At 47.2% G+C, this 12,679-nt stretch overlaps 1 protein-coding gene across 1 annotated transcript in view; it reads right to left on the reverse strand.

Annotated features, from left to right (window-relative positions):
* The window catches only part of fbxl20 (F-box and leucine-rich repeat protein 20), a 21,160-nt gene that overhangs the window by 5,511 nt on the left and 2,970 nt on the right, over nucleotides 1–12,679 (reverse strand). The window contains exons 4-12 of the mRNA XM_084448885.1: nucleotides 10,258–10,319; nucleotides 8,929–8,983; nucleotides 8,746–8,820; nucleotides 8,489–8,583; nucleotides 6,599–6,667; nucleotides 6,224–6,319; nucleotides 5,673–5,799; nucleotides 4,884–4,958; nucleotides 321–451 (exon numbers count right to left, since the gene is read on the reverse strand). Of these exons, the coding sequence (XP_084305011.1) occupies nucleotides 321–451; nucleotides 4,884–4,958; nucleotides 5,673–5,799; nucleotides 6,224–6,319; nucleotides 6,599–6,667; nucleotides 8,489–8,583; nucleotides 8,746–8,820; nucleotides 8,929–8,983; nucleotides 10,258–10,319 (785 nt within the window). The remainder of the gene's footprint in view (nucleotides 1–320; nucleotides 452–4,883; nucleotides 4,959–5,672; nucleotides 5,800–6,223; nucleotides 6,320–6,598; nucleotides 6,668–8,488; nucleotides 8,584–8,745; nucleotides 8,821–8,928; nucleotides 8,984–10,257; nucleotides 10,320–12,679) is intronic.

Here is a 12,679-nt window from a genome sequence, read left to right on the forward strand (position 1 = left end):
CTGTGAGGAGGCTAACCTGTGTGTGTGTGTGTGTGTGTGCGCGTGTGCGGAGGATGATTACCTGTATGTGTATGTTTGTGTGTGGAGGAGGGTTACCTGTATGTGTGTGTATATGTGTGTGTGTATGTGTGTGTGTGGAGGAGGGTTACCTGTATGTGTGTATGTGTGTGTGTGTGTTTATGTGTGTGTGTGTGTGTGTGTGTGTGTGGAGGAGGGTTACCTGAATGTGTGTGTGTGTGTGTGTGTGTGTGGACGAGGGTTACCTGAATGTGTGTGTGTGTGTGTGTGTGTGTGTGTGTGTGTGTGTGGACGAGGGTTACCTAAGGCGGGGACAGTTCTGTCCCAGAGCGTGTAGTATGGCGTCTGTGATGTTGGCACAGCCGGACACACACAGAGACTGCAGACGGTGACAACCCCGGCAGATGGTGATGAGGCCCTCGTCTGTGATCTGCTGCTCAGTCAGAGAGAGAGATGGACAGTGAGAGAGGGGTCAAAGGTCATTCACCCACAACCCCCCCCCCCCCCCCCCCCCAAAAAAAAAACCTTCTTCGTGTAGGTTAGGTGTTGTGTCCTCTCCCCCCCAGGCTCGGGGCCGAGGGGCTATCCTTTTACCCCCCCGAGCCTGGGTGAGGGGGTCAACCGGGCTATATATCCGGGCACACCTCCAGGAGCCCCCCAAAAAACCAACCTCATTGATAATGGTGACACGTATACTGATCCAACATAATTTATGTACAGTAGATCCATCAACATGACTGTTGCCTCAGAGCAAATATACTCAGCCTGGATTGTGTGGCGCGGACTCAACAAGGTGCCCTTCTGCACGCCACTGTTGTAAACAGCCGTTAGTTGAGGCCTGTCTGTGAACTTGGACGAGTCTGGCGGTTCTCCACTGACCTCTCTCGTTAACCAGGGGTTCTCGCCCACAGAACCGCCGCGCTCACTGCCGTTTATTGCACCGCTCTCTGTGAACTCTAGAGACCTTGGGGTGTGAAAGTCCCAGAAAAGCGGCCGTTTCCGAGACGCTAGAACCGCCACGTCCAGCGCCGACGGTCACGCCGCGGTCAGTCACCTGGGTCATACGTCTGGTCCCGTTCTAATGTTTGGTGGAACAACAACTAAACCTCTTCGCCGTGCCTACGTGCTTCATATTACGGAGTTGCAGCCACGTGATTGGCTGTTTGGAGGAGCGGGTTATCTGCATCAACCAGCAGGTGCTCCTAATAAAGTGGCATCTCCCGGGTGTTTATTATATCATAAACTACAGCACTTTACAGTCTTTCACCTAAAACACGCACTGGGGATATGACTGCAGAGGGGAGGGTGGGAGACAGACAGAGGAGAGGACGGGAGACAGAGAGAGGAGAGGACGGGAGACAGACAGACAGGGAGGATGGGAGACAGACAGAGAAAGGATGGGAGACAGACAGAGGAGAGGACGGGAGACAGACAGAGGAGGACGGGAGACAGACAGAGAGGACGGGAGACAGACAGAGAGGACGGGAGACAGAGAGAGGACGACGGGAGACAGACAGAGAGGAGGATGGTAGACAGACAGAGAGGACAGGAGACAGACAGAGAGGAGGACGGGAGACAGACAGAGAGGAGGACGGGAGACAGACAGAGAGGAGGATTGGAGACAGACAGAGAGGAGGACGGGAGACAGACAGAGGGGAGGACGGGAGACAGACAGAGACAGAGAGGAGGATGGGAGACAGACAGAGAGGAGGACGGGAGACAGACAGAGAGGAGGACGGGAGACAGACAGAGAGGAGGACGGGAGACAGACAGAGAGGAGGACGGGAGACGGACAGAGAGGAGGACGGGAGACGGACAGAGAGGAGGACGGGAGACGGACAGAGAGGAGGGTGGGAGACGGACAGAGGAGAGGACGGGAGACGGACAGAGAGGAGGACGGGAGACGGACAGAGAGGAGGGTGGGAGACGGACAGAGAGGAGGACGGGAGACAGACAGAGAGGAGGGTGGGAGACGGACAGAGGGAGGACGGGAGACAGACAGAGAGGACAGGTGACAGAGACAGACGGAGAGAAGGTAGTTAGAGGTGAAAGAACAGTGACAGACTAATGATTTCTATAGCACCATTCATACAAATCAATATAGCACATAGTGCATTACATAAAGAGATGGATAAAAACTTAAATCATGCATACACAATGAGAACAGATTTACAATACAATACAAATTTAAAAAATGAAACATTTTAAAAGTAGAGAATAAAAATTAAGAACAGTTTAAGATATTAACACAAGTAAAGCTACTTGGTAAAAGCAATATTAAAAAGGTATGTTTTAAGATCTTGCTTAAAGGTTTCCACGGTCTCAGACATTGTCAGGTCCTCTGGCAGGGTGTTCGAGAGGCTGGGGGCACACGAACTAAACGCTGCCTCCCCGTAGTCCTGGTTCTAGGACCTCCCCATGCCTCTTAGTCCTGGTTCTAGGACCTCCCCATGCCTCTTAGTCCTGACTCTAGGACCTCCCCATGCCTCTTAGTCCTGACTCTAGGACCTCCCCATGCCTCTTAGTCCTGACTCTAGGACCTCCCCATGCCTCTTAGTCCTGACTCTAGGACCTCCCCATGCCTCTTAGTCCTGGTTCTAGGACCTCCCCATGCCTCTTAGTCCTGGTTCTAGGACCTCCCCATGCCTCTTAGTCCTGACTCTAGGACCTCCCCATGCCTCTTAGTCCTGGTTCTAGGACCTCCCCATGCCTCTTAGTCCTGACTCTAGGACCTCCCCATACCTCTTAGTCCTGACTCTAGGACCTCCCCATGCCTTAGTCCTGACTCTAGGACCTCCTCATGCCTCTTAGTCCTGGCTCTAGGGACCATTAAAAACTCAGTGCCAGAGGAACTGAGGGACCTACTAGGTGTATATTTTAAAAGCATATCTGATATGTATTTAGATGCCTGATTATGTAAGGATTTATAGACTAATAAAGGAATTTTAAAATCGATTATAAAACTGACAGGTAACCAGTGTAGTGATTTTAAACTGGTGTGATGTGAACCTTCCTACTTTGTAAAAACACGTGCTGCAGCATTTTGAATCAGTTGGAGTTGACTAATCGCTTTTTGGTCGGCCAGACAGGAGAGTGTTACGATAATCCAACCTGCTACTGATAAAAGCATGCATTAATCTTTCAGTATCAGTCTGGGAGAGGAAAGGTTTCACCTTGGCAATGTTTCTCAGGTGATAAAATGCGGTCCTGGTCACATTCTTTACATGGGCCTCAAAGCTAAGATCAGAGTCCAACACCTACGTTTCTTGCCTTGGTGTTCAGTGACGGTGTTAAGTGTACAGACAGTCTCCCTCATCTTTTTCACCAATGATCAATACTTCAGTTTTTTCCTGGTTTAACTGGAGGACGTTCTGTGACATCCACACATTTATGTCAGCAACACATTCTGTCAAACATTCAAATGAGCTGTAGTAGGGTGTCACAGAAATGTAGAGCTGGGTGTCATCTGCATAGCTATGGTAGCTAATGTTGTTCCTTCTCATGACATCGCGTAGGGGTAACACGTACAGACTGAAAAGTAAGGGCCCCAAAATTGATCCTTGTGGGACCTCACATGTCAATCAAATCAATCAATCAAAGCTTTATTTGTATAGCGCATTTCATACCCAGAGGCAACACAATGCGCTTTACAGAGAAGAAGGGAGGTGGGCATACGACCCACCCGTAGAAATTCCAGAGGGAAGCAAAAAAACAGTAATCACCCGGGGGCCAGATAAGTTGATGTTAGTCATCTCAAGTGTTTTTTGAATTGTGGTCACCAAGGCCGACAAAAAAACTCTTAGCCAGTTAAATAAGTCCTGACCCAGTCAAGGATACTGCCCCCGGAGAGGCAGACCCAGTTGTCAAGTCTTCCATCAAGGATATTATGGTCTACCGTGTCAAACGCTGCACTCAGGTCCAGGAGGACGAGGACAAATAGCTTTTTCCAAGTCACCATTGATTCTTTACTGAGGACTGAGTAGCCTAAGTTGTTTTTCTTCAGAATGGGTTTTACCAGGGCAGTTTAAAGTGCCGATGGAAAAACGGCTGTACTGAGTTAACAAATAACAATAGCTGTCTAACTGGCAAGAGATGTTGAGGGCGAGCTGCTAAGAGAATGTGTGGAAGGGGTAAGGAATGAAACTATGGGCAAATACAAAATTATGGGGAATATTGCAATATAACGCAGATATTTTGCACTGTCCCATCTTTGCACTGTCCTGTCTAGCCCTTGCACCTGCCTACTGTTCTCTCTCCATGAGCGTTACGCACCAACTGGCCAGAACACATTCCTAGGATGTGAAACCTACCTGGCAAAGTAACATCTGATTTGGATGTGACAGATAATGACAGAAAATGAAACAGAAGAGGATGGAAAGGACAATTAGGACACAGGAAGGGAGTTGGACACAGATAGGGAGGACGCCAGAGACACTAATGCGGACCAAGGCGTGTTTGACGGACAGTCCTCAGTACCCCCCCCCTCCGCCCCACACACACACCTCCCACCCCCTAAACCACAGGGACGGGCGAGGTCAGAGCCTGACCCACTTCGCAACTACCAGCCTCTGCCCTGGCCTCAACACGGGCTACACAAATATGTAAATGACCCTGTTCACTGTCAAAGCTCACGAGGGCCTCAACCTAAAAACATCTCATTATCCTGCGTTCGGAGAACATTCCATCCCAAACATGCCGGGGTGCCGAGATGGGAAGCGCGGAACCCCCTGACGGGGAACTGTCATCCGCGGGTTCCCGGGTTTTCGTGGAGGTCACGGTGATTTACTGGTACTGTACTGTATATAGAAAACCCAAATCCCCAAACGGTGTAATCTTCTAACGATCATTAAAAAGATGAAGCTTACTGAACACGTCTGCAGGTTTAGCGTGACCAGCTCTGGACAGTGGGCCCCGATGTGCTTCAGCGCCTCATCTTCCAACTGCAACACACAGGAATTTAGAGAAAGAGGAGAGAGAGAGAGAGAGAGAGATAGGGAGAGAGAGAGATAGAGAGAGATTTGCAGGACGTCATTTTGAAATCGAGTTAGCAGGTGAACCGAGGTGACCCCATTGTTAACAGCTCCCACCTACTGAGGCTCGCCGGCACTATTCATCAGCACACACACACACACACACACACACGCACACACACACACACACACACAGGTAACCCTCCTCCACACAAACACACACGCACGCACACACACAGGTAACCCTCCTTCACACACACACACACACACAGGTAACCCTCCTCCACACACACACACACACACAGGTAACCCTCCTCCACACACACACACACACACACACACACACACACACACACACACACACACACAGTTAACCCTCCTCCACACACACACACACACACACACACACAGGTAACCCTCCTCCACACACACACACACACACACACACACACACACACACAGTTAACCCTCCTCCACACACACACACACACACACACACACACACACACAGGTAACCCTCCTCCACACACACACACACGTAACCCTCCTCCACACACACACACACACACGCACACACGCACACACGCGTAACCCTCCTCCACACACACACACACAAACACCACACACACACCTAATCTTTAACCCTCGTCTCCATCTCGCCCCTCCCTCGCCCTCTGCCCGTACCTGTGTGCAGCCTTTGAGGAACAGGCCTTTTAGTCCGGGGCAACACCGCACCAGGGCCTGGATGCCATCCTTAGTCACCTGGTCACACCACGAGATGTTGAGCTGCTCCAGCAGAGGACAGCCCTCGCTGAGGGGGGGGGGTGGTGGGGGGGTAAAGAGCAACACATGAGACGGCTCAACAGAAACTAGTTAAGCCTAATTTATACTTCATAAAACGGTTCATGGCTCATGCCTCGTGGCTCTTGGTTGCCATGGAATGGAATGCCGGGGCATTGTCTTTAGCTTCCATTCCATGGCAACCAAGAGCCATGAGCCTTGAGCCATGAGCCATGAGACATGAGCCGTTTTATGAAGTATAAATTAGGCTTTAATCGTAATGCCGCAGGTCTCACATTAACCGTGCGCATAACTGAACTTAACGCGGTCGCTGTGTACGTGTTCTAGGTGAGAAGACCACCTTGTGTGTGTGTGTGTGTGTGTGTCTGTGTGTGATTAAATAGAAGCAGGCGTTTTTTTGTGTGGTTATTGTGTGATCGTGTCCATCCACTCACCTTAGGGCTTTGAGTGACAGGTTTGTGATTGAGGTACAGGAAGCTAGGTCCAGATGCTTGAGCTTGGGACAGAACTTACTGAGGCTATTACACGTGCTGGACGGAAAGAAGACATAGACAGTTGGTCAAACCCTGCTAACAATGGCAGAATATATAGTCACAAGCACACAAGGGGCGGCTGTATAGCTCAGGAGGTAGAGCGGGTCGTTCAGTGATCGTAGGGTCGGCGGGTGTGTGTGAATGGGTGAATGAGAGGATGAGAGGAATGTAAAGCGCTTTGGAAAAAAGCGCTATATAAGTGCAGTTCAAGTGCAGCATCAAGTATTTAGTAAAGCATGAATGAATGAGTGAGTGAGTGAGTGAGTGAGTGCACACCTGTCAGTGATCTTGGTACAGCCGTTCAGACTAAGCAACTCGATGTTCCTGCAGTTCTGGGAGAAGGTTCTGTCGAAAAGCAAAAAGAGGTGCGCACATACATTAGCAGAGGGTATTTACTTACCCTGAACGTTACAGAGAGTTGACCCCCCCCCCCCCCCCCCACCCTTCCCGCCCCAGAATTCAATGAGGGGGATTGAGGCCAGTTAACTCTGCATCCCATTCATGTGTAGACCCCCGCCCATGCCCCCCCCCCCCTTCCACGCCCCCCCCCCCCTTTCCTCACACCTCCCACCTCCACCTCTCATGTGCTGTGCTCTCCTACTGGCTTTTTGAATTGGTTACTGTAGCACCACCTGTAGTTTCTGCTTGACATCTTTCCTCTCTAATTTCCAAAACGTTGCTAATTTTGTGAAGACTTCCCATTCACAGTACAATGGTACTGTGACAGTAGTTTACAAGATGTACATTTGAGATGGTAGTTATACAGCCAATGACATTTTAAATCTATAGTCTATAGGTGAGATATAGTTTTCTATGCAGTCAATCATTTTAATGTGCAGACACTATTTTCATCCACCTGAAAGTGTCTGCAGTTTACTTTGAATGCTTGAAGTTTACATTATTGTTTAAATGCAAGTAGAGACACTAGTCTATATAACAGGTGTCACTGTGTTGCTTGGCAGTATTGCCTTTACGCTCACTTGCTCATGCTGGGTTCGATCTTGGCTCCTCTGACTTGCCAAGAGAAGTGTTTATACTGAGGAGTGAGTTTAACTAATTCAATTCGGGTTTGATGTTGCTTCCTCTCAGTCGCCAACACGCGTCACCACTTCTCATAAACACGGCTTCAGTCAGCTATGCCACTGAAAAGGTTTGATGGTGTGGGTGGGCGGTATTTGTAATGAGTGAGTTGAATCAATTCAACTGGGTTACAGCTATAATAAACACATTTGAAATTGACACGATTGGCCAGAGCATTGCAGTAACAGCAGATCCGTGTGGATCAATCAATCAAGTTCAAGATACAGTGGATAGAGTCCAGCTTTAATTAGCCTACATTTAAGATCATCCGACATGAAGTGGAGACAGTATTTATTGGAATAAAAACTGTTTTGAAATGTATAGCGTCTTAATTAATATATTGTTTTGTTATCTCAATAGATTGTGTATTATATCTATTTCACAACTCAAATGGGTTAGCTGAAATGTTATGACCATTGGATATAGGGAGGGAAAGTGAAAACATGCGCCCCCTAGTGGATTTATTCCTAGTGGATTTATTCCTATCGGAGAGGAGTTTCAATGTAAACTCCATAGACTGGATTTTCTAATAATTACTACGAAGCCATTTCGGTGAAGTTATCAAAACAAAAACTTGTGAGTGTCTTTACAGTAATAACCTACTAACCGTGAGAATTTCAAACAGTATTTCGCCTTCTTTCAAATTTTTGAAATTGCTCCATACCTCCAGTCAAAGTCAATGGAATTTAAGAAAAATATTTGCATAATTCGGATTGTGATTGAAAATCAACTATGATCACCAGAATCAATAAAGTTTGTCTCCAAGTATTTGCCGTTTAAGGCATTCTACAAACTTTTTGGTGTCGACCAAGATATGATTTTTCAAAAGAGGTGTCTATGAGATATCCCATTCATTCTCTCGGCATTAGGAACGCTACCACTAGGGGGAGATGAGATTACTTTCCTTCCCTATAGACAGACAAGCAGTCGCATTTCACAGACGTCAAACGTTTTAGCCACAGAAGTTGGCTAGCTAGCTGATGAGCCATCCCCAGGCCAAACACAAATGGCGTTAGCCGATCGGCTAATCGTTGCTAGCTTCCAGCTTAGTCTCCAGTCGACATGATACCTGAATGGAGTCCTCACCTCAGAGCGCTGTCCCCAACCCCCAAACACCCTCTTAGGCTCAGTTTCCTCAGGAAACCCCCACATCGCTTTGAGATGTTCTCCACCACCCGGCCCTGTGAATAAACACACAAACAATCAATTACTGATCCACATCCCTATAAATAATATCTGTGCTAATTTGACTTGTGAGAATCAATTTATCTCCTTGAAATGAGGCGTGGTGAAAAGGTGAGGAGGGGCCTAAACGGATATGAGAGACGTGCACTTTCTCAGACCTCAATGTCTCTCTGGAAGTCGAAGAGGTCGATCCGTTGCCAGTTGCTGCCGTCGAGAGCGAGGACATTCCAGGACTGAGGGCAAGCAGAAGAGAGAAAAGGTCAGAGGTTGTGCCTCAACGGTTCAGCGATTTTCTCACAGACATAGCCTACAATCACACCCAGATTCAACGACAGACTTACCCGTGAGACCTGGGCACAGCGACAGAGAGTCACCACGTCCAGAAAGGAGAAGATTCTGGAACACAGACACAGATTCAGTCGAACCAGTTAACCAGAACCCTCTACCTGCACAAGTCCCGTGACGAGACTTGACAAGCCTCTCTCTAGGGCTGCATGATTAGGACAAAAGATAATAATTGCGATTATTTGCTTCAAAATGGTAATTGCGATTAATAATTGCGATTAATATATAATATTAATATAGAATAACCAACATGCTCCCAAATCACGGACGTTGATCCCTTTCTTGCTACTAACTCACTGACCTCGTTTTCGCTCATGTTTTAACTAGTCACGGCTGCGGGTACTCTTGTGACACTTGTCTTGACCTACTGCTATCTGTCTTCTCAGTGAAATTGCTGCGCACAGCGCACTCAGCGGGAACGCATGTGATTGGTCAGACAGCATAAGCGCCTGTAATTCGTCCGTGTAGTCCTACTGTAGCACACCCAATTCAAAGCAAAATTATTAATCACATTAATTGCGGCCTTTTGCGATTAGTTAATCGCGGAGGTCATAATCGCGATTTAGATTAATTCACGATTAATTGTGCAGCCATACCTCTCTCACACGGGTCCGAGAACGCAGTGTGGCGTCAGCGTTTACTCTGATGACACGGACACTATTGGCTTTAAGTGTTAATGAGATAAACAAATGTGTTTACTTAAGCAGAGCGGGGACCCTGCAATGGAAATACGCCACTGCTGGGCTATATCCATAGTGACACAGCTAGGTATACAAAGGATTCACATGGACCATGCTGCAGCAAACACTGTAGGGTGAATAGTGTTGCAATGGCCCCAAGCCAGCCTGCCCCAAAAGCTCCAGTAAATCAGCCCACTCCACCTGGCCAACACCGCAGTGTCAGCAGCCCCTATCCTGGGCAACTCCACTGGCGAGGCCCAGGCTTGAGTTATGGCCTCCCTTTTCTGTTTACTCAAGAGCTTTTTACTTTTTTTAAATTTTTACTTTATCGATTTGAATGTTTTATAGCCCCGAGCATCTGTTTTTAATTACAGTTTTAACATGGGGGAAGGGAGTGTAGAGCGGGGGCTCAAGGGAAAGAAGCAAATGTTGAGGGAGAATGTTGATAAATTAATTGACACACATTGACTAAAAGGTGAATAATCGACTGTTATGTTGTCTTATCGGTTGTTGTGTATGTTTAGCCAGGTGAGTGCATGTATGCTCAACACACTAATCCATATATCATGGTTCTCTTGATCACACACAAACTCCAATCTTTAAACACTGAGAGAACATACATGTTGGGGCAAAACCCCCACTCACCGTAGTAACAGCTCCTTGGGCAGCTTTTTATTGATGACAGCCTCATCGCTGTTTGAGAACATCTGCAGAGAGAGGCAGAGAGCGGGCTAGTAAGCAGATGGCCTCCACTGGTTGACTGGCCACTAGGGCCTCCTCTCATTCAAACCCACAATGATCACAATCTCACAAGCTGAGATTTACATTCAGATCGGCTCAAAGTCAAAGCTTGAGGGAGAAAGAGGATGAGGGGGCAGAAGAGGAAGAAAGAAAGAGAGAAAACAAACATTCGATTTTCTTATCAAACCTGGCATGAACTATGACCTCCTTCCTGTCTTTGACCTCTACAATGTTCTCATCTTTAGGTGTCTGAACACGGAACCAACGCCAACCAACACGGCAGGGCCCCTCTGTACCTATCCAAGCTCCTGCATCGCCACACCCTAGCCAGAGCCTTCAGGTCTGCTGACCAACTGCTGTTGGAGGTGCCTAAAACCAGACTTGAGTCTCGAGGCGACAGGGCCTTTGTGGCGGCTTCCCCCAGGCTATGGAACAACCTGCCCCTTCATATTAGATCCTCCCAGACCCTTGAGTTTTAAAATCCTCCCTAAAAACCTCCTTTTCTGGCGTTTTAACCAGTCTGTACAAGCTTTGTTCATGTTCGATGTCTGTATTGTTTGCTGTAATTTCCTTGTTTTGTTGTGAAATGTTTTTTTTTTTTTTTTAATCTAGGACCCACCTTTGTACAGCACTTTGGTCGACTGCTGTCGTTTTAAACGTGCTCTATAAATAAAGTTTGATTTGATTTGGTGTGCCGTGTTTGTTAGTGACTGTTGCTGTTGGTCGGATGGATTTTGCAGCTGAATTTTAAATTCCCAATATTCTAACAACTGACAACTTTGCCAACTGGATGTTGGTCGGTGTTGGTGGGAGTAGTGTGCAGACACCTGGTGGTGACTGGAGGTCACAGCTTAAGGTAGATTTAATTCTACCAATTGTCCTGGCCTGGAAGTATCTTACTCATTTCTGCAGAGCTCCCATATCTAGGGATAGACTAAATCTACCCCATTATAAGACTGCAGGATGGATTGATCTTGAAGAGTCAACAAGGAATAGGAATTCCTTTCAAACTTAGTGACAAGGTCCACACATTCAGTTCATGGGCTTCCTGATGAATTCAGGATTGGGCCTATAAAACACAAACCAGTGGACACTGGGTCAATAGAACATAAACCTCTCTCTCTCTCAATCACATACAGACACACACAGCTGTCTACGTAGGGGCTGCCTTCCAGCACAGAAGTGTAGAATGCTGAGAGAGCAGGAGGGGAAGGACAGGCATTTTGCTTTTGGATTTGGGGCAAATTCACAGTGACAGCTCGCCTTTCTGAGAACTACTCAACCGGTCAAATAATCCACAGCTATTTCTAAAAGAACATGGTGTCTACGGCAGTGTGTCTTTTGTAATGTAACATTATTAGGTTGTTGAATGCCATTTGCTGTTGCTTTTCCATGCAGGGTCTGTGAATGTCCACAGGTTGGGGGCCTTGACATTGTTTTCATTCCAAACCTGGTTTCAACAAGCTCCCTGGCTGAATATGACATCTCATATCTTGTCATATATTTATTATTACACTGATACAAATTGAAAACAAAATAAATAAATAAACCATTCATCTTAACATTATACGAATTTGGCTAAATAGGCTACAGTTAGAATATTGCACGTCTAGAACGCCTTTCTTCCAGACCGTTGTAGTCCATTGTTATTGGCTAATAAACTACAGATCACGTAGGCTATCTGCTGCAGCTGTCGGACTGTCAGGTCAGAAGGTAGCCTACTGTATGCTACGGCCTGAATCTTCTGAGTCGTCAGCTGTTGCACCGTTAAAAATAAATAAAACCACACAAATCCCACGCCGCCTAGCTGGGGGATTAAACAGCGCCGAGTGCTCAGGGTAGACGTGCCAATGTCACGTACGTCGCAGATCCACAGCTTTTATGAGAGTTTATCTTAACACAGATAATTCACATTTCGGTGCATTCTTTATCGCCCCCTAAAGCGTCGCAAAGTTTACGTTGTAAAACGACCGACTAATAACCTAACTGTCAATATCTAGGCCTTTGCGAATGCTAAACATATAATTTAACGCTTAGAGAGATGTTTACGTTGACTTAAAGGCTATTGGCAATAGCCGAGCAGTGGCCGGGCCGAGTATGGCCCATTTGTAGCAGAATCAACCCAAGGCCCCTGCGCCGCAGCGGCCATGAGCATACACAACAGCCCCCTGATCAAAGCCACAACTCAACTCCCTGCCGCTGATGAGAATTCGGCTTCTCGCTACAACTGATAAAGGTTTAAATAACCCTCAGTACAACACCGATTATGAATAATACAAAGAAAAATGTAGGTAAACGTTGCAGGGTAGGCAATGCCTTCACGCCA

Source organism: Borostomias antarcticus (assembly GCF_949987555.1).
Source record: "Borostomias antarcticus genome assembly, chromosome: 14".
Classification (NCBI taxonomy): Eukaryota; Metazoa; Chordata; class Actinopteri; order Stomiiformes; family Stomiidae; genus Borostomias; species Borostomias antarcticus.